This window comes from Apis mellifera, linkage group LG8 (assembly GCF_003254395.2).
Source record: "Apis mellifera strain DH4 linkage group LG8, Amel_HAv3.1, whole genome shotgun sequence".
Lineage (NCBI taxonomy): Eukaryota > Metazoa > Arthropoda > Insecta > Hymenoptera > Apidae > Apis > Apis mellifera.
In genome coordinates, this window is record NC_037645.1 from 9,454,576 (window position 1) to 9,476,268 (window position 21,693).

General features: G+C 21.2%; 3 protein-coding genes and 2 long non-coding RNA genes across 8 annotated transcripts; 2 read left to right on the forward strand and 3 right to left on the reverse strand.

Annotated features, from left to right (window-relative positions):
• Positions 1–1,184: 1,184 nt before the first annotated feature.
• On the reverse strand, positions 1,185–3,431 carry LOC102654832. 2 transcript variants are annotated; one of them, XR_411073.3, is made up of 6 exons: positions 3,290–3,431; positions 2,909–2,986; positions 2,580–2,628; positions 1,730–1,770; positions 1,483–1,535; positions 1,185–1,313 (listed from the first exon to the last, which is right to left on the reverse strand). It is a non-coding gene; the product is annotated as an uncharacterized LOC102654832 (long non-coding RNA). The 2 variants fall into 2 exon arrangements; XR_001704102.2 differs by lacking the exons at positions 1,185–1,313; positions 1,483–1,535; positions 1,730–1,770 and adding an exon at positions 2,306–2,345.
• Positions 3,432–3,935: 504 nt separating this feature from the next.
• Positions 3,936–7,718, forward strand: LOC552498 (DNA repair protein complementing XP-C cells homolog). The gene is made up of 5 exons (XM_016913796.2): positions 3,936–5,886; positions 5,975–6,180; positions 6,266–6,530; positions 6,606–6,774; positions 7,179–7,718. Exons 1-5 carry the CDS (start codon positions 4,198–4,200, stop codon positions 7,520–7,522), a joined length of 2,673 nt encoding a protein of 890 aa, XP_016769285.2. The 5' UTR covers positions 3,936–4,197; the 3' UTR covers positions 7,523–7,718.
• A 1,166-nt stretch (positions 7,719–8,884) lies between these two features.
• LOC102655689 lies at positions 8,885–10,739 on the forward strand. Its single transcript, XM_026442386.1, has 4 exons — positions 8,885–9,060; positions 9,295–9,958; positions 10,041–10,171; positions 10,240–10,739. Exons 1-4 carry the CDS (start codon positions 9,026–9,028, stop codon positions 10,700–10,702), a joined length of 1,293 nt encoding a protein of 430 aa, XP_026298171.1. The 5' UTR covers positions 8,885–9,025; the 3' UTR covers positions 10,703–10,739.
• A 288-nt stretch (positions 10,740–11,027) lies between these two features.
• On the reverse strand, positions 11,028–21,458 carry LOC410099 (THO complex subunit 2). Of its 3 annotated transcripts, XR_001704052.2 has the most exons (29): positions 21,285–21,458; positions 21,095–21,138; positions 20,447–20,538; positions 20,162–20,275; positions 19,949–20,064; positions 19,748–19,878; positions 19,284–19,663; positions 19,026–19,204; positions 18,339–18,931; positions 18,032–18,266; positions 15,478–15,595; positions 15,183–15,345; positions 14,909–15,090; positions 14,522–14,806; positions 14,292–14,404; positions 14,016–14,211; positions 13,800–13,928; positions 13,609–13,737; positions 13,265–13,522; positions 13,005–13,156; positions 12,806–12,935; positions 12,620–12,725; positions 12,413–12,447; positions 12,231–12,341; positions 12,095–12,155; positions 11,959–12,020; positions 11,437–11,509; positions 11,294–11,358; positions 11,031–11,164 (listed from the first exon to the last, which is right to left on the reverse strand). XR_001704052.2 is itself a non-coding variant. In XM_006568022.3 (28 exons), exons 1-28 carry the CDS (start codon positions 21,347–21,349, stop codon positions 11,134–11,136), a joined length of 4,275 nt encoding a protein of 1,424 aa, XP_006568085.2. In that variant the 5' UTR covers positions 21,350–21,458; the 3' UTR covers positions 11,028–11,133. The 3 variants fall into 3 exon arrangements, 2 of the variants coding, with proteins under 2 accessions (XP_006568085.2, XP_006568084.2); XM_006568022.3 differs by lacking the exon at positions 11,437–11,509 and having other exon boundaries at positions 11,028–11,164; XM_006568021.3 differs by lacking the exons at positions 11,031–11,164; positions 11,294–11,358 and having other exon boundaries at positions 11,436–11,509.
• LOC107964894 lies at positions 16,076–16,519 on the reverse strand. The gene is made up of 2 exons (XR_001704053.2): positions 16,380–16,519; positions 16,076–16,260 (listed from the first exon to the last, which is right to left on the reverse strand). It is a non-coding gene; the product is annotated as an uncharacterized LOC107964894 (long non-coding RNA).
• Positions 21,459–21,693: the final 235 nt, after the last annotated feature.

Here is a 21,693-nt window from a genome sequence, read left to right on the forward strand (position 1 = left end):
GTACTTTTACTTGGAATATAGATAACATAAAAATGATCAATATTGTATCAGTATATTTTTAATTCACAATATTTTTTTTTTATAATAATTTTATTATATTTATTATTAATAAATATATAATAATTTTATTATATATTTTATTATATTATAATTTTCTAAAATGCGTGTAAAATAGAAATTTTTAAATTTGTAAGTTTGTAAATAATTAGCATTAAATATTGATATATCCATTTTTCTATATATTATCTCAAGAATATCTTTTTTTAGTTTCCAAAAAACCGGCCTTATAAAATAAAAAATTTCAGATATTTAAATGAAAAACAATTTTTATTCAGATTATTTTTAAAGTATATCAATTATTTTATTACTATATATTTTTATTTTATTATTATATATACTATTTTATTACTTATATATTTTTTTACTCAATATACTATAATAGTTATTCGTATGAATTTTTAATAAAAATATATATTATAATTATATTTTTTTCGTATATTTTATTTTTTAAGCAATAATTACTCGTTTATGAATTATGAAAAAAACGTGTTAGTATTAGTTAAATATAAAGTTCAATATCAATTGTATGATAAATGAAATTAATTTACATGATAATTATATATACAACTAAATTTATTTCTATCCTAACAAAGTTTCCAATTTTACAATACTGATCATTGAATATATTACCTACTTTTTCACTTTTATTTTATTTTTGACTTTTATGATTTTATTAGTATGTAACAAAATTTAAAATAGTACTAGCATTATGTAGTAATAATAATTTCAGTTTATTAATAAGTATACATCATAATAAACAATCTAGTCTAAATTATTTTTGTTTTATTTTATAAGATTATACAATTATATTTTTTATTATTTAAATTTAATTCTGAAAAATAAATTTGCTCAAAGTAGGATTTATATGAATACTGAATATATTACAATTTTTATTTTTCTTTTTTTTTTTTAACAAAAAATATAAAAATATGATTCATTGATTGTTTTTTTTATAGATCTTTTCATTTATTTCTTTTTATCATTATTATACAGCTTTTACATATTGCAAGAAATAAAAACATATAATAAAAAAAAGCTTAATACATAATTATACATATATTATTAACAAAATAAAATAATAAAATATTTACATTTTTTAACATATAAAAATAAAATAGAAATTCTTAAGTTATAAAATTATATATTTTAAATCAATCATAACAATCAATCAAAACATGTCATACAAAATTTTAAAAATAAATTTGTATAGATTCCAAATAAACAAATTTTGGGATCACTTTTAATATTTTGTTCTGAAATAAAAATTAATATAAATTAGATTTTATACTAATAAATAATATAAAACTTATGTACATTTTTAATTCAGTGAAAAAATTTATATCACTAAAGTTCATAGCGTATATTGAAGCCATCATTATAATTATAATTGAACTTGATTTTTAATAAATTTATTTAATATACCTGTTTCTAATAAATATTTTCTTCTTGTACTTCCAAAAGTATATATGCAATGTCTATAAATAAAAGAATAAAATTTTATTATTTACATTAATTTATACTAATTATATAATTTGATTTAAGAATTTAAGATCAGTGAGGGCAAGTTGTAATCATATTAATAATATTCATATTAGCGTATATTATAATGTAACATCATAATTTCTATTAAAATAATAATAAATATTTGGATTTTTATACACTTACTTACCATCAAATAATAATGATGTTATAATTCACCATTTTGAGAAACTAACAAAATAAACATATTATTAATTCTTTAAATTAATAAGTAAATATTATATAAATTTTATATTTCAATTATAAAAGATATAATCAGAAAAATAAATGACATCAAATCTATTCAGTCATATGCTTGTCAAATTAATCATCATAAAATAATTTTTGTAATTTAAATATGAAATTAGTAATAATAAAAATTATTTACTTTTCAATTTATTTAAAAAAAAGAAAACTTCATGGTTCCACATTAAAGTTATTATTTAATTTTTTCTGTAAAAAAATATAATTCAAATTAGTTACATAATATATTACTATATTATTAAATTTGACAAAATATTAAAAATTATATCAGGAAAAATAAGTATCACCATGTTTTTATGTAAGACAGGGATAACTTTCTAAATTATTCATCATAAAAACATTTTAACATTTTTTTATATATTATAAAAATAAAATTCTTAAAATTACCTGTTTAAAATATTTTTCTTCATTTATATTACATTATATCATATTTTTTTTCATTCAATATTTTACATTTTTTTTTTATCAAAATTAAATTATTTAACCATTTTCTTTTCTTGTTTCTGAAAAGAAATATACATACATATCATTATACATACTTGTATTATATATTATTAAAAATTATAAATTAAAAAATATAATTTATTCAGATTAACATTTTCTTAACATGATATTTCTGATTGACTGGGGAAGTTAATGTATTCATCATATTTACAAATATACATAAAAAAAATAGAAATTTAATTTATAATATATTTAATTCTAAATTAAAAATTTATAAAACAATAAAAACTTACCAGATTTATTAAATTTTACTGCAATAAACCTTATGATTTCCATTCTTTCCTATTAGAATATGAAATGAATAAATAGTTTACATATTGATCAATAAAATATATTTATACATAAAATTATTAGTTTTTATCAGAAAACTGAATCATTCATATAATATTCAGACTGGGGCAGTAACATGACATCATGAAAAATACGAATGAATTTTAGATTTGAAAAATTGAAAATAACAAATTAAATAAAATAAAAAAAATTTAAACATAATTGGACGGAAATTAAAAAAGCTAACACGAACTAAACATGGTGAAAATAATGATAAAAAAACGATACTTACCATAAAAATTGAAATAAAATGTTGATCTGCAAGAGGCCACCCAAAGCACGTTTTTAATTTTAACGATTTAAGCTAACTCTAGAAAAAAAATAAATCAAATTCCGAATAATTGATATAATTAAATAATAAAAATCAATAATTCGTTAATGCATTCAGATTTGTATTTCTAAGTTATAATCAAGAAATACATCATACGAACGAGACTATTTATGTATCATCACATAAAACAAAAATTCAGAAAATATAATGGCAAATTAAAGAAAATATAATGATAAATGATCTAATATGAATGTCAGTTGCATAAAAAAAGTTTTCTTTTTTAAATATTTTCAATGATGCATATGATAAATATGGATTACATAAAATATAAAATACTCTTACCTTACCATTATCCTTGTAGAAACCCAAAATGAAAATGTGATTCTGATTTGATGTACCTTATATAGAAGAAGATCTTGGTTTACTTATATTCAAGAATAACTTTTCATTATTCGTTACATCGAGCCTGCCCTCTATAGGAATTGCTTTAAACTAAAAAATGAATTTCTTTATTTTGCTAATCTAAATTTTTTTAAAAAATATATTAAATAAGATAAAAATCATATTATAATATTGATATACTTTCTAGTAATTAAATAAAATAACTTTTTAATTAATTAAACTTTACTTCGGAACACAGCAAAATTAAATATTCTTTTATAAATTTTAAAAAATAGAATATATAATTGTCATAACTGTCGGAGTTTATTAACTAAAAAATTATGCATATAAATTTCAATTTTTAGAATATTTTATAATTTTATTTTATAATTCTTAAATTATATTTTATTTTTATTAATTCTATATTAATTCTTTGTATTTATTAAAATTTATAAAAAGATATTTAAAAAATCAAAAATTTTTATTTTAGTAATTGAAAATGAAATATAATATAATTTTAATCAATAAAAAATAAAAACATATCAAAAATCTCTCTCTCTCTCTCTCTCTCTCTCTCTCTCTCTCTCTCTCTCTCTTTCTGTTTTATATGCTGAACGTGAAATATATAAATACTTCATTTTATTAAATAATCTTATATGTTTATATTAAATAAACAGAAAGTTTATCATATAATATATATATGATGTGTGATCATAAAAGCATAATTTGAAAACTTTTAGATATATTTATAACTATATATATATATTTAAATCTACATGATGAAGTGAAATTGCGACGAAAGTTTTGTGCATCAATGTATCGATATATTACATATTAATTTATAATTTTAATTTTAAGAAATTTTCGAAATGAATGGATTATCAGAAGATGACTCTGATAGTAGTAATGAGTATCTGATTGATCCAAATAAAATTAATTTAAATTCCAATTTCTTCACAAAAAAGAAATCAAATGTTGGGATAACTATAAATAAAGATGATACTGAAAATGAAAGTACTGATAACGAGGAATTTGAAAATGTCACTCATTTGGATAATATCGAACTATTCACTCAAGTTTTAAAAAATTTAGAAAATTCACAAAAACTTGAGCTCAATAATAAAAACATCGAAAAAGAACAATCACATTTAAATTATCTCACAAAAAAAAATGAAGAAGAGATACAAAAAGTAAAAGAAATAAAAATCACATCATCAAATGAAATAAATGAACTTTTGCTTCAAGGTGAGAGTAATGTAAGTTTATCCTGTAAAAATACTACTGAAAACATAGCAAAAAATGAAGAAGATGCAGAATCTTCTAATGAATATACCATCCCAAAAGATGGTGTAAAGATTATTTTACCAAATACTAATTTAATAATAAATAAAAGAAAGAAAGGCAAGCAAGATTTGAAAGCAATTTTGAGAAAACGATTAAAAGAAAGTCAGATATTGATAGAGAAAGTAGGATTGCTCTGTTGGTTAGCTTATGGATTTTATTTGAATCGTCAAATAAATTTACCTGAAATACTGACAGGTGTATTATCATTAATTTCTGAATCTAATTATCCAAAAAATAGAATTGATCTATCATATTTAGAAAAATTTACAAGATGGTTTAAACATATATTTATATTTGAATCTGTTGAAAGCAATGCTAATAAAAAAATTGATAAAGAAACTTTATTAAAAATAGTGAAGGAAAAAAAAATTTCTAATTATAAAGAACTAGTATTACTATATATTGCTACATTAAGAGCTTTAGGTTTAAATTGCAGATTAGTTATTTCTCTTTGTCCTCCTCATCGAATTTTTAGTAATAGTCCATTATTTAAATCCGATGTAAAAAATGAAGAAATTAAATCAAAAAATATATCTAATAAAATCAAACAACAAAATTCAAAGAAAAAGAAGGGAAAAAAAGAATCTTCTGACAAAACAAATGTAGTTCAAAATAGTCCAGAAGCAAAAAAAAATAAAAATGCAGAATCTAGAAAAAGGGCAGCTGAGATTTTGCAAAATAATAATAAAAAATCTAAATTTGATACTAATCAAGATTTCAAAATTAAAAATAAATCAATTCAAAAATTAAATTCTAAAATCACAGAAAAGAAAGATGAATTAAAATCGGTTGAAAATGAAAAAAATATATCCAATTTAAAACAATTAAGATCACGTAAAATTCATATTAATTCTAAAGATAATGAAAAAAATAAAGAAATAAAATCTACAGATTCGATTTCAAAAACTGATGGTACAAAATCAAAATATTATATAAAAGAAAGTTCCACGGATTCTGAAACAGAATTTCAACCAAAAATAAAACGTATAACAAGAAAAAGTTTAAATAATACTAATAAGAAAGAAGCATCACAAAGTTCTTTGAATATTAAAAAAAATAATAGAAAATTAATATCTTCTGACAGTGAAGATGAAGAAATAAATAATACAAGAAATAGACAAGATATTTGGGCTGAAATATATTTAGATTCAGAAGAAAGTTGGATTTGTGTAAATATAATGGATGAAAAAATTCATTGCATAACTGAAATATATGTAAATAATCTATAATAATATATACATAATATTAACTCATATACATATTTACAAATATATTATGATAATGATAATATTTTTATTTTAGAAAAAAACAACAAAACCTGTATTATATGTAGTTGCATGGAATTCTGAAAATTTAATAAAAGATGTGTCTAGACGCTATTGTCCACATTGGCTTACAGTCACATATAAACAACGAATTGATGAAAAATGGTGGCTTGAAACCTTATCTTATTGGAAAGAGAAGGATACTGCTATTTCTAAAGCTGAAGATGAAATGCTATTACAAAAGTATTCAAAATTAAATATTCTTATTTATTAGAAATATTATATTCTTTTATAATTTTCATCCTGAAAAATTTTATTTATATTGCAGAGAATTAGAACAACCATTGCCTAAAACAATTAGTGAATGTAAAGGGCATCCATTGTATGTCATTCAAAAACATTTACTTAAATTTGAAGCATTATATCCTCCTGATTGTGTACCTTTAGGATATACTTCTACAGGTTGTGCCATTTACTCTCGTCATTGTGTACATACTCTTTATTCTAGGGAAACTTGGTATAGAAAAGCTAGAATTGTAAAATCAGATCAAGAACCTTATAAAATAGTTACAGCTCGTCCAAAATATGATAAAGTAATAATTATTTTAAATATTGTCATTTGTAAATATTTATAAAAAAATAAAACATTTAAAATTACTTAATTATAGCTTTCAGGAACAAAAATTAAAAACTCACCATTAGAATTATTTGGTAAATGGCAAACTATGGAATATGAACCTCCAGTAGCTAAGGATGGTATTGTTCCTCGAAATGAATATGGAAATGTAGATTTATTTCAACCATCCATGCTTCCAAAAGGCACTGTTCACATAAATCGTAAGTTCTTAAAATTATATTATTAACCATAATAAAAGTTAAATAATTTGCCATAATCAATATTGAATTTTTAAATTGACATTTATTCAAATCTAAATCATTGTATTATGCTATGTAAAACTTTAAAATTTATTTTCTTGAAAACAATTAGATTCTATTCTTTTTTCAATTTGTTTTTTCTTATAGAATCATTCTTTTTCATACAATATCTGAATATATATTATAACATATGATATATCTGAATATACTAATAGAATATTAGTTACAAACTGTAAAATAACTTCTTTATGATTTTTAATATCTTATATAAAGATTAAAAATAAATAATATAGAAAATAAAATTATATATAATATATGTAATCTATAATATGCAATATATTAATATGTAATATATTATAATTTAGTTCCAGGTTTATATCGAATCGCTCGAAAACTTAATATCGATTGTGCACCTGCTGTAGTAGGTTTTAATTTTGGATCTATGGGTGCAACACCTGCAATGGAAGGTTACGTCGTTTGCATTGAATACGAAGATATATTGCGAGAAGCTTGGGAAGTTGAACAAGCTGAAGCAGTTAAACGAACCAAAGAAAAGAAAGACAAACGAGTTTATGGAAATTGGAAAAGATTGATTCAAGGTTTGTTCATAAAAGAACGACTAGCAGCAAAATATGAATTTTCAGAAGAAAAAAAATTAATAACTAATAAACAGACAAAACAAAAAGAAAATAGGCGTAAAGAAAATTAATACTTTCTTGAATAAAAAAAATCATTTAAATATTCTATAATAAAAAAAAAAGAAAAATAAGATAATAAGAATAAATAGAATATTAAATATTAAAAATAGTATATAGAAAAACATTAAAATAATATCTCACTGTGATATTTTCTACTTCATTAATTATTTCTATCAATTTTTTATCAACAATAAAGCATTATTATTATAAGCATTCATATCATTTAGCATTATTTTAGCAATAAATCATTATGATAAAAGAAATAAAATTTTTATTTATTGTTATTTTTTATTTTATAATTAGAAAATTATTGTAATCGAATTATTAAAAATTTTTTCAATGAAAATAATATTAAACAAATGATATTAATTTGAATGAATTTAAATTATATGAATAGTATACAATGAATATCTATAAATGAATTACTAAAAAAAATTAAGATTTTCTTTATATTTTTGTTTAATATTTTTTATAAATTTAAAAAATAAAATGAAAAAACAACAATCTATTATTTATAAAATACTATTATTAAGTATTATTAAATTATTTATCACATATTATCTAGATTAAGAATTTGGGTTTATTTATATTTCTATTGTTATAAATAATCATATATTATTATCTTTAATCTTATAAATTATTAATAAATTATAAAATATTATTTAATATATAATATATATATATATATTATTAATATTATTAAAATTCATTATTAAGAACAATGAATAAATGTATTTTTTTTATATTTTTCATAATGTTATTTGAATTATTCAAATACTATTTTTTTATTCTTATGACATATATTGTATTATTATGATCATATATTATTTAGTAATTAATATTAAAATTATACAAGATATTCTATTAAATATAGACAACTATTTTTTAATTATATGTATAATAATGTATATTATATACTAATTATATATGAAATATATTCATGTGTTTTTATATACTTTACCCTATTAATAATGTATATTTATATATTTTTACATATTTTACTTTTAGCTTTAAAAGCGGATTTAATTTTACTATATATAAAAAATATATATACAAAAATATATATATATTATATATTTTTATAATATATTTATAAAAACATATTGTAACATAGTTAGAAAGAAGATAACGTCTCGTTAAGCTATGTTAGCTGCACATAAATAAATAAATAAATATATATATATATCCCATATATATATGCTAATATATCTATGGGAAATCTTTGAAGAATCAATTTTAAAAGTTAAAACAAATATGAAAAATTTGTAAAAATGTTGATTAAAATTTATTTATTATTATAAATAAAATATATACTAGATGAAACAAGATTGTTTCACTGTATTTCCTCTTTATTACTCCTTGCATATCAAATTCTCTACACAGCCATTTTTTGCTTACTTCTGATAACGTATATGACATATGTATGTGTATATAATATTGTTTACTAAATAATAGAGGTTGAAACATTTAAAAAGAAATTTTTTAATAAAATTCAAATTGTGTATATATTTAATATGGATCAAGAATATTATTCTACATTGTATAAATGGTAAATATATTTTTATAAATCGTAAAATTATAAAAAAGTAAAGGTTATGTTTAAATAATTATATTTTATATTTGTATTTATATTTTAATATATTCAAAATAAAATAAAACTTATATTTATTATGTTCAATTATTATTAATATATATTAATTTATTATATTATATTAATATTTAATAATTTATTATATTATATTAATTTATTTAGTTTTTTAATTATTTAAATTTATATTTCAAGGTTTGAAAAATGTGGTGTAATATCAAATGTAAGAACACATCTTCGTCAAAATTTAATAAATGCATTAAAAAGTAAAGATATTTTTTTAAAAAGTGAAGGTCCCAAATCTGCAAAACAGTACGTTTATGATTTACTAATAGCAGAATATTTATTTAATCACAATTATGCATATACTCTATCAGTATTTGCTAGTGAAGCACCACTGTTAATTAATTTTTCTAATAAGACAGTTCAAAGACCTGATGGTAATGAAGAGGATAATAATGAAAAATTACAAAGTGATTATATATTACATGCTTTGGAAACATTAGGTATTAATCCTTGTGATTCTAAAGGGCAATATGTTATATCACATTATATAGAAAGTGATATGCCTCTTCTTTTATGCATATTAAAATGTATAACTATGTTTTCTTATAATATACATAATGATATACCAATAAAAGAAAAAATATCTCTTTGTAATGAGTCTACGCAAACTGAATTTTCTTGGCAAGCTCATAGTTTATATATAGAAAAATTAATTGCATTAAAAAAAAAAATAAATGTGCATAAGCAAATGGTTAATAATAAGCTACGTGAAAAAGAAATGATATTAAAACAACAAACATTATTTATTGAGCAACAATTTGAAGCATTGAATATAAAATTGCATCAAATTCAAGTAATACTAATTTTTATTTCATAATTAAATGAAAATGAAATAATATAAATTTTTTTAATCAATAAATTTTTTAATTCCATAGAATGTCATGCATAATATAAGTTTAAAAGAAAAACTATTAAAAGAAAAAAGTCAAACTAACGAAAAACAAATTTTACAAAGAGAAATGGAATTAGCATTGAAAGAAAGATTATTGTTGCAAAAGACAGATAGGTATACATATATTTTATATTAAGTTTTTATAATAATTCTATAAGTAATTATATATTTTTTTTATATAGATTACACAAAGAGCAAAATAACAAAAAAAAAGAACAAGATGTGAGAAAAACGCAAGAACAAAAAGGAGTACAGACAGAACTTCAAGTTGAATCATTTAATCATTTTTTAAAAAATATAGAAGTACAAACGGATTTTATAAACAATATGCAACAAGAACATAAAATTGAGATCCTTACTAAAGAAAAGGAAGAATTAAATGCCCTTATTCAAGATCAACAATTAAAAATAGAGCAGATAACGCAACGGGCTCTTCAGTTGTCTCGACAAATAGAAGGAATACGTTCATTGAGATCAACTAATATAGAAATTCCAACACAAACTGTTAATATAAATACAATTATTAGTGAGAGTAGTTCAACAGAAGATATTCTTCAAGATGCAAAATTGAGGCTTAAACGTCTAGAAGAAGAAAGTTTAAAAGCAGATCAATATTATTATAATTTTATCAATAATTCACCATAATATAAATTTTATGATATTAGATTATATGATAATCTAATAGAAATAAAATAAAAAAAATAATTGAAATTTATAATACAATATTTATGTTCATATTTTTACATAAAAATAATTATGTATTAATATTTCTTAATTTTTATGAATGAATCGGGAATTAATGAAACAAATGCATTAATGAATTTTTATTGAGATCATTGATAATTCCTATTATAAATTATATAAAATTTTAATTTTATATATACAAATTTAAGACTGAATAGAACATGTACCAAAGTGCTTTTGTTACATAGTTTATTTTATAAAATTGGACGTTAATATAATATACAAATTATTCACTATCTTTTTTTCTTTATTATTTGAATTCTACCTTAATTACATGCAACACCAAACGTAGTATATAAAATGTTAAGTCAAATTTTGTCTATTGTTGTACATCATCTTCGTTTGGGATCCGAACTTCTTCTAGTACTCAGAATTAAGGAGTATAAATAGTATGTTTAAAATAATCGAGAATAAAAATTATTATTAATTACAATTATATTATGTTAATTATTGTAATATTTATAATAATACTTATGTATTATAAAAGGATATTGTTTGTCCCGGCTTTCGCGCCCCTCTCGTTCATGAGTACGTTCCTTTGTGTAGGGTGACTTTTCCTGAAAATATATTCTCATATGAATCTTCTGAATGTCATGCTATCCTGCAATTGGCGTTTGGGTATTTGATAGTATCACCTAGTTTTTCTGGTCTTTGCTATTGTCTCCCATTTCGTCTTTTCAATGTACTCGAAGCGGACGTCTTTATCAACTAAGGGGTCAAGGAATAGTGTTAGAAAAATGATTAAAAAGTTAATTTATGGGTAGAATGTTTGGGACAAAATGTAAAATTAATGTTATGGGATTTATGAAACAAAAGTGTGTTTTTTTAAAATGTGTTGTTGAATAATTTTATTAATGGGATTATATTAACGCGATTTTTTTTATTTTTTACGGGATATCTTTTTTTATGGGAAAGACAAATAATGATATATTTATTATGACTGAGAATTAATTTTATGACTGATAATTAAAATATATGTACCAGACTGTATTTAAGACGACCATTCTAACAATACACAAATACCTTAGAAAATTTACTTAAATGTTATTCGAATAAAATATTCGAAATTATTCTAATGTATGTAAAATATTAATAAAGATATAACATTTTATACCCTAATATATGTATAAAAAAAAATTTCAATTAAATTTACTAACCTTGTTGTAATGGTGTTTTTCTCTATGTTCGGGAATATCACCATTTTGATGTGTTCCTTTTGCTGAAAGCAATTTTATTATTTATATAAAGAAAATAATTTAAAACATACTTTAAATTATTAAAAAAATTTCGTACCTTTTTCGTCATCTTTTCTTCTTTTTTGTTCTGTTGTAACTGCTGATTCATCTGTTCTATCCTATGTTAATACGAAAAATGTTATAAATCATATATATTAAGAATTGTTAAAATATATTAAATATTCGAAATATACCCTTTTTCGTGCGAATTTTTTTTCTCTACGCAATTCTTTTTGTTCATCTCTTATTTTGCCTTTACTGGAACGCTCTTTCTTATCAAGACTTCCTTCAGAACGTCTTCCTTCCTATTAACATTAAAAATTCCTTTATATATACATATACAGGAAAATTTCTTTAAAAATTAAATAATTTTTACCTTTTGTACATTTTCAACTTTTCTTCTTTTGGCATCTGAAATTAGAAATTATTAGTTTTATAATTTAAAATAAATATGTTTAATATATGCACTTTTTATCTTTTTTAATACTGTGCCATTTCTTTGACACTATTTTAGTTTCTCTAAAAAATATTACAAGAATATTATATTACATAATGCCACAAAAATTAATTTCTTAATGCAAACCTCTATCTGATCCATCTTGTGTTGGTCCAGAACTAGCACTACTATTTGATACACTAGAAAGATCACGATCTAAATTATCTACACCACTGCCATAATAATGTTCTTCCTGAAATTAAATTAATAACATAACAATTTATTTATTAAATATCTAAATAATATATAATAATTTGTATAATATATAATTACTTTGTAATATTTTCGATCTTTTTTATCTATCGTATCGTCTTCTTTAATTTCATCTTTTTTTAAATGTTTATCTTTTCCTTCTGAATTTTCCTTACTTTCTTCTTTTTTTCTAACTTTTTCGGAACTGTCACTACATTTAATAATAATTTAAAAATTTCTGATTATTTATTAAATAAAAAATTAAATATATGCAACTTACTGATGCAACTGATTCGATGCACTCCGTTTTTCTCGTTGATCTTTACTTTCTTTTTCTATCCTGGTATCGCCATTTGTAATTTCTTTACTCGATATTCCATCTCCAATTTTTTCCGAAGCATCACTATTTGAAGTGTCTTGTGTTTTTCCAGTCTATTAGTAAAATATAAAAATTGCTTTTCAGGTAAAAAAAAAAAAAAAAAAAAAAAAAACAAACAAACAAAAAAAAATCATTAAGACAAATATATATAAATAATATACCTTATCTCCCACATGATGAAAATCTGCTTCACGAATCATATTTGGGGTTTTAGCTTTTAATTGACCACTATACGATGTAGCCAATACATGTAAGTCTTGACGTTGTCCACGTTCTTCCTCTCTCACTTTCTCTACTTTTCGTTCAAGAATTTGAGATAATTTAGCCAGAACAGGAAAATGTGGCAATATTTTTATTAGTATTATCAAAGAATTTCTTATTTGTACATAATCCTTAGAATCCAAACAAACTACAATCGCCTATAAAATTATTTATTAATTTTATTAATTGCATTTATAATTAAATCAATTTGAAATTAAAAAAAAAATTAATATAAAATTATTACCTTTGTAATTTTATAATGCCATTTGTGACACACATGCCTATAATTTTCAAATCCTACCATATCATTTGCTTCAGAAAATTGATTACTAACACGGAATTTTGTTACGAATCCCGGATAATTACTACATTCCTAAAATGAAAATAAATATATAAAAATGTTTTAAATTTATTCAGTATTATAAAATAATTTACCTTATCAAATATGGCTTTTTCAGAATGCCATCTCATTACTGTTTCAAGCATGGCGCATAAAAATCTTCCATAACGATTTGCTTCGTTTTCGGTACATGAGGTAACTGAATATGTTATATCACAGAAAAGCTGTAAGATTAAATATTATATAATAAATAGTATATTATTTTTAATAATATAATTTTTAATAACAATTTTTTATTACTTGTTACTTACTCTGTCGTAGCAAAGAAGAGTTGAAAAATTCGCAGTCTTTAAAGAATGTATAGTATGAACGAATTTGGCGCAATACATGGCATCCACAGTTGTAAATGTACATCGAGGAAATAGACACAATTGTAAAAATTGCGTTATTGTTTCATTTTTTGCTGATTTTGCGCTTCGTGATAAAAACCATGTATCTTTTTCTTGTCTAATATATTGGTGATAACAACAAAATAGTGTTATGTAAATGTATAAAAAAAATATAATATTGAATTAATCAAATTTTACCTTAGATATGCAAATACTTTTTCTACATGCTCTTCCTGCTTTCTCCTTTCATCTTGTAGTTTTTCAATTAAAGTTGTGTATCTTTCCTGTTCTTTCTTTCCCTTACTAACATTCTTAAAAAAAAAAAAAAAAAAAAGAAAAAGAAAAAGAAAAAAAAGAAAAAAGAAAAAAAATATGTTAGGATCAATAATTTATAAAAATTATTGTTTTCTAATGAAAAATATTAATACCACATCTTTGGAATCGGCACTTTGTGCTGCAAGTTGTTTCAATTTATTGATTTCCCTTTGATAACTCTCAATAGGAACATATAAATCATACATAGATAAGGACCAAAATGTTACAAGGAATTGTGGCGAAATATCTTCCCATACTTTAAGTGGATGCAAAGGTCTAACTGACTGAGCAACAGGTGCCATAACTGCTTGTGCAGCTTCTGCATATTTTGCTTGTTTCATAGTAGTTGACATTTTTTTATAATTTGGGTCAGCTTTACGTAAAATATCATATTTAATCTAAAAAAATTGTAAATTATCTATAATTACAATTGTTTTTCCAATTGATTGGTTTTTATAATTGAATTCATCAAAATTGAAATTTAAAAAAGAAATGCTTACATTAATTGCATGTGCAAACATTGGTCTTGCAAGAAAAAATGCTACATCAGAATGTATATGATTGTCTTGAAGCATTGAATGTATGGAAGGTAATCTTTCCACATATTCGTCTACCGTCATAGTAGATCCCAAAAAAGTACCGAATTGAACTAATGTATCTTGACATTGATCATATAATTTTCCTAAGATTTTATATCAAATTAAATTTTAATAAATTTTTATTTGAAATATGAACGAAATAAAAACATTTTAAAAATTACTATAAAATATTTACCAACAAGTTTAAGATGAGATTTATCCGTTTCTCTATAAACAACACAATGTTTTTGCTGTGCCATTAAAAGGCATAATGCTACGGCGAGATCATGTTCTGCGAGAGCTTCTTTTAATCGTTGCGATGATTTTTTTGTATTGCGTACTTGACTAAAATAACCAGCCTGAAATTTTTTATAAATTTTATTTTTAAAAAATATCGCAAAATAATTTAAAAATTAAAGAAGTTTTTTTTTTATAAAATAATTGTTCTTTATCTATGTATACATATTAATAAATATGTTAGATAAAATTACCTCATTTTTTAATAAATCTCCTCCTGCCATAGCATCTAATTGATCTGATGTCATCTCTTCAGCAGCTTCAATACCCGCCATTTTTTGTACTATTTCTTTCAGAATTAATAAATCTAAACTGAAAATAAAAATAAATAATAAAATGATTTTTTATTTCAAATTTATTATTTGTACTATATAATATTTATAAATATTTATACATATTATACATATTATACGAAATTTATGGAAATACTTTTCAAATGAAAATGATTGCTAATAATCTTTTTAAATAATATTAAAAATAAAAATTAATATAAAATATATAAAAAATGAAAAATTAAAATCATATCACCTAATTTCAATATAAGTTTTCCATGTAATACAATATATTATATTATAATAAATGAACTTATTTATCTAAAAATTATTAAATAATTTTTTTTTTAAATTCTTAAAATTATTGTAATAAGATCTAAATTTTGTTTTTGTGCTTTAACAAATTTAATGTTATTTTTTTAAATGTGTGATATTTATACAATATTATAGTTTAATTTAATTTTTTTTTCTATTCTTTTTTTTAAACATCTAGTATTATATTTTGTAATAAACATTTCCACTGTTTCCTTATTTGAAATTATTGTAAAGAATTCTTGTTTCATACTTTTTATTGCAGAGATTCATACATTTGATTAGCCTTTATCACCTTTTATTTTCTTTCTGTTTCCTTTTAAATCTATTTTCCGAAATCTTGTGTCCATTAATTAAAATTTTAATCTCTTTCTTTTACAAACATTTTAATATCTAAAACGAAAAATAAAAATTAGAAATATTAAAACACATTTCCAATATATATTTTGCTAATAATAAAATTTTTTAAATAAATAATGGAATAAATTTTTCAATAGATATTCAATATTTACCTTGTCCTTCTAAGCCTTCACTGCACTGGTGAAAATATTTCTCACCATTACAAAATTATATTTTTTTTAAAATTTGACTTTAATTTTTAATTCTTGTTTTCTTCTATTTGGATTATTTTTTATTGAATATTTTTTTAAAATATTACTAATCCATATGATTAATATTTTATAATTATTGATAATTTTACAATATACAGATCTTTTTTATTAGTTTCAAATACAAATAGTACTTCTTTTATTTGATATTTGTTTATTTTTATTTCCAAATAATAATATTTAATATTAACTTAAATATTTCTGCTTGTTTCTTTTTGTTTTGTATTTTTATTATATTTTTTTTTTATATTTCAACTTTTTTTTTATATATAAAATATATGAAATATATATCAAATAAGAAATCATTTAAAAAAAAAAGTTACATCTTGATATCCTAAAATATTAAATTTGTATTTCATAAAAATAATGATAATAATTTCATTAATCCAGAAACACAAAAAAATCCATAAAATTTGTTCCATGTTACCAAATTTATATTCATCTTCTTTGAACTTTTATCAAATTTCAAGTATTCAATATATAAAAATAAAAATATATTCAATGTTTATATATATAACATAATATAATATAATATAATATAATATAATAATATAATATAATATAATAATATAATATAATATAATATAATATAATATAATATAATATAATATAATATAGTATAGTATAACATAATTATAATCAAAAATATTATTTAAAAGAATCAATATTTGCCACACATTTTGAATTATCATTGGCAAAATTCCTTTGTAATGAAAAGTTTGTAAGTTTTATGTATTCAACATTAGATGTTTTCCTTAGCTATTACAGCAGAATATTTGTATTGCTTGTATTACAGCAGTATGTATGTTCACTGCAATTAAAAAGTCTTCATAGTACATTTGTTATATAATTCAATTTTTTTTTCATGTATTCATAAAAATTATTTTGAAATTACAAAAATACAGTGGATCAAAATATGGATCTCATTATTTATTTTACTATTTTCTTTTTTAATATCTTCTTTACCGTGTTAAATACTGTATCTAATTAATCACACATATTGTAATAACATTCATAGTATGTTTATGAAAAATCTCTAGCTAAGAAAATGTATTATTTGTCTAGATGTATAGATCTTAAGAAGAAGTAATATAAAACAATAATATAAATGTATTTAAGTAAATTAAGTATATTAAATATATCAAGTTTTAAAATATAATATACATTGAGCAAAAATTTCCTGTTACTATTGGAAAAAACTTGTATAATTAATGACTTATATTAAAATTATCATTAAAATTATCAAAAAATATAATTATATAATATTATTTTTTTTTAAAGAATAAATTATTTTTAATTAATTAATTACGAAAATCGAGCAGAAAGAAATTAAAAATATCATATAAATGATAATTATTATTTTTTTTGCTTTAAAATTATACATTAAGTTAAGAATTTTTAAACTTCTTTACATTATATATTCAATTATATAATATTCAATAGACTAGTATATAATAAAAATAAATTAAAAATTATATAAAATTGAATAATTATAATATATAATAAAATAAAATAATATATAATAAAAAAAAATTAGTTTTTTATATACATTGTACCTTTTTTGTGCTTTAAGTTGATTAGCTACATACTGTAGCAAACCAGTAAGTTCGATATTATATTTTTTAAATATAGCTCCACAAAATGAAGCAAGAGATTGAAGCCAAAGAGATATGCTGGTACCATCATGTTTAAATCTGTCTCTATCAGCACCAGCTAAAGCTTCCACTAGACAGTAACCAAGTACATCATAAGAAATATTAGTCAAATATTTTAAAGAATCTACAACAGGTCCTATAACAATAAAATAATTTAATAAATCTTGAAATCCATAAATATGCAAAATTATTTGTATTTTTTATTTACCTATAAGATTATCATACAACTGGATTTGTATAAGAACATAATCAAACAATACACCAGGTGAAGAATGTGTAAGTTTGCCTATTGATCTTCCTACGGGTTTTATAGTTTCCTTGCTTACTCTTTTCATAATGGATTTTATTTTCTTTTGTGCATCTGCTCTTTTTCTTAAAAGTGCAGCATGCTGTAAAGGTGTATCATTTTTCCATCGGGCATATAAACAATATCGATTTTGATATGGATAATATTTTAATATATTCCATAATTCTTCCGCAACGCAACAGTTGCAATCCATAAAAGATAGAGAAGGCAATAATGCCACATCAAGAATAGTCAATACATCATAATATAAATTATTATTTTTATCAATTGGTAGCTTATTCGAATCTAATGCACATTGTTTTATAGCTGTGTGACATAATCTCATGATTTTATACATTAAAACAGGATCATGATGCAAATTAGGACCCAAGACTATAAGCATTGGTAATAATTGATCATGAAGTTCTTCAAGATTTTCAATAGGTTTTGGAGCAAGAAAACTCTTTAATTGTGGAATTCTTCTACCTTGTAATTTTGGCGATATTATACAATATCTAAAATATGATAGATTAGCATCAGAACTTAATAATAGCATGCTTAAATTATATTCATTTATTTGAATTTTATAACATATAAAATGGCATTTACTTGCGATAAACAGGTTCAATAAGAGATTGAATCATTCTACACAGCGCTAATGCAATAGGGCGCTGATCGGTAAGACTGTGTTCTGGTAATCGATTAAATAAATTTTGTGCTACTTCCCATGCTCCTATTTCTAGAAGTGCTTCACATAATCCAAATTTTTGATTACTTGTATATTTATCCTTTTAACAAATAATGATATAAGTAAAATTTTTATCAATAATAAAAATAATTGAAATAAAATTACACTTATTTAGATACTTGTGAATTTTCTTTTTCTTCTGGTATGTCTTCCTTATCCTTTGTAGAAATTACACTTAATTTGCGAACATATTCTTTTGCCTGTTTCATTGCTTGTTCATGCTCTTTGATAATAGTTTTATCATCTGGCACTAACCATGGCAATATGTCATCTAATTTAATAACACCATGTTGCAACATAAGTGCAGTAACTTTTTGCAATGAAAATGGAGTAGCATTGACAGTTGAACAATATTTAAATCCTAAAACTTCGCAGAGTACCTGCTGATCGCTCATGTATGAACGAATTAAAGGAATAAAAAGTGCATCATCTTGAGGTCGATTCTCAAAAGTTTCTAATAAAATATCAAGTACCCTATTAGGGTCAAGATTAAAATATCCTAGAAAAATGATATATATCTATCTCTATTAATGCAATTAATTTATAAAATTCATAAATAGAATATCAAAATATAGTAATTTACCAATAAGAGACTTAACAATTTCCAATATTGATGCTACTTCACTTTCTGGACGTTCTTGATTTAACTCCACTATAAGTTTAGAATATCCTTCACTTTCTTCTCGAAATAAATTAAATTTCCGTTGTTTATAACTGTAAATAATATTGGATATAGATTTTGTATTTAAACCTATATATTAGATATTTAAACAAATATACATACTACAATTTCGTTTTCACTTTAATAAATTTAATTTGAAAATTCTTGTTTTTTAATGTTCCTACATCTTGCAATGTATCAATTTCTAAACGTTCCTTCAATATTCTATCTGTGAGAAACTATATAAAAAGTAATGACATAAATTAATTATGCCATTAAAAATATTTTAATAAGTGGCAAGTAATTTAATCATTTTTATTATTTTATAAATGATACCTTTTCTGATTCTTTTACAAGATAATAAAAATTATTCCTTTCTTCATTATGTGCCTCTGCATCTATTAATGTGAATATATCCACTATTGCAGATGGTATTGCTCCATCAATATTCTGTAGATAAATAAATTATAAATCATAAAAATTTTAATCATAAATAATAATTTAAAAATTATTATTTGAAAAAAAAAAGAAAGAATCATAAAGAATCATAAATAGTATATAAAAAAAATTAAAAATATAAATATATAAATTACTTTATAATATTATTTCTAATTATCTTACCGTAAGTTCACCTAATGTCTGAACAACATTGTCCCTTTTTATGTTCCCACGGATTCCATTTGATATTAATTCGTACAATCCTCTTCTCCATTCTAAAAAAGAAAAATAATATCATATAAAAATATTAAAAATATAGAAAATAATGTAAAATAATTAATTAATAATATTTTATATCATGTAATAAAAATGAAATAATACTTTACAATTATTTATTTACATATAAAAAAATCTAAATAATATAAGATATTGATAAAAAACAAAGATTTTTTTTTTAATTTATATTTTTATTATATTTTTCTATTACAAATGATTAAAACTCAAAATAGCAAATTGCAAATTATATTTTATAGAAATAAATTTATATTATATTTATTTATTTACATTTATTTTATAGAAATAAATTTTCTATGATAAAATATAAATAAAAAGATATTTAAAAATATTGATATTTAAGTATGTTTTAAAAACATTTAAGAATATTTTTGAAATAATAAATTAAAACATTTCTTATTGATGTGTTACTTTATAAAAAAGAAAAAAACATTAATAAAATAAGTGTAAAAATAATAGATTTTAACGTGCGCAAAGTTGTACCTTAGTTAAAACAGCTCAAGCTGTTAGAATAGATTGAAAAACATAGAACCTTACCTGCAGTGTTGCCTTCCTTAAATTTGTGCTTGATTAACTTGAGGCTGCAAACAGTTGTTAATTGACAATTAACTCTTCAGAAGAGCGAGAAACAGGAGAGATAAGTTGCAACCATCAATTGCACAGAGTATGCAGTATCAATTCAATATTAATCGAACGCACTTCGGACGTTAACGCGTTAACCACTTACAAATCGTTTTTTCCATGTTTATCCCATGCTTTCCATATTTCTGAATTCCACACTTTACCAGCCATTTTAATTCCATGAAAAGCTTTTTATGATTAAAAACAATTGTATCAACACCACAGGTTAATAGACTCCATTTTCCACCATTGCAAGCGTCCTCGAAGCTATCGTGGCGCGATCTTTCTTATGCCACATATTACATATCTAGTATAAGATCTTTATTGTTAAAAATTTTTGCTACGTAATTAATTATTAATACAATTATTAATAAAAATATTTACAGAAATATTTAATTAATAATATATTAATAAATTTGAATAAAAAATTTTATAAATTATTTATATAAAATTAAGAAAGTATTGTATATTTGTCATTTATAAAAATATGTTGTGTGTTATGATAATATATATAG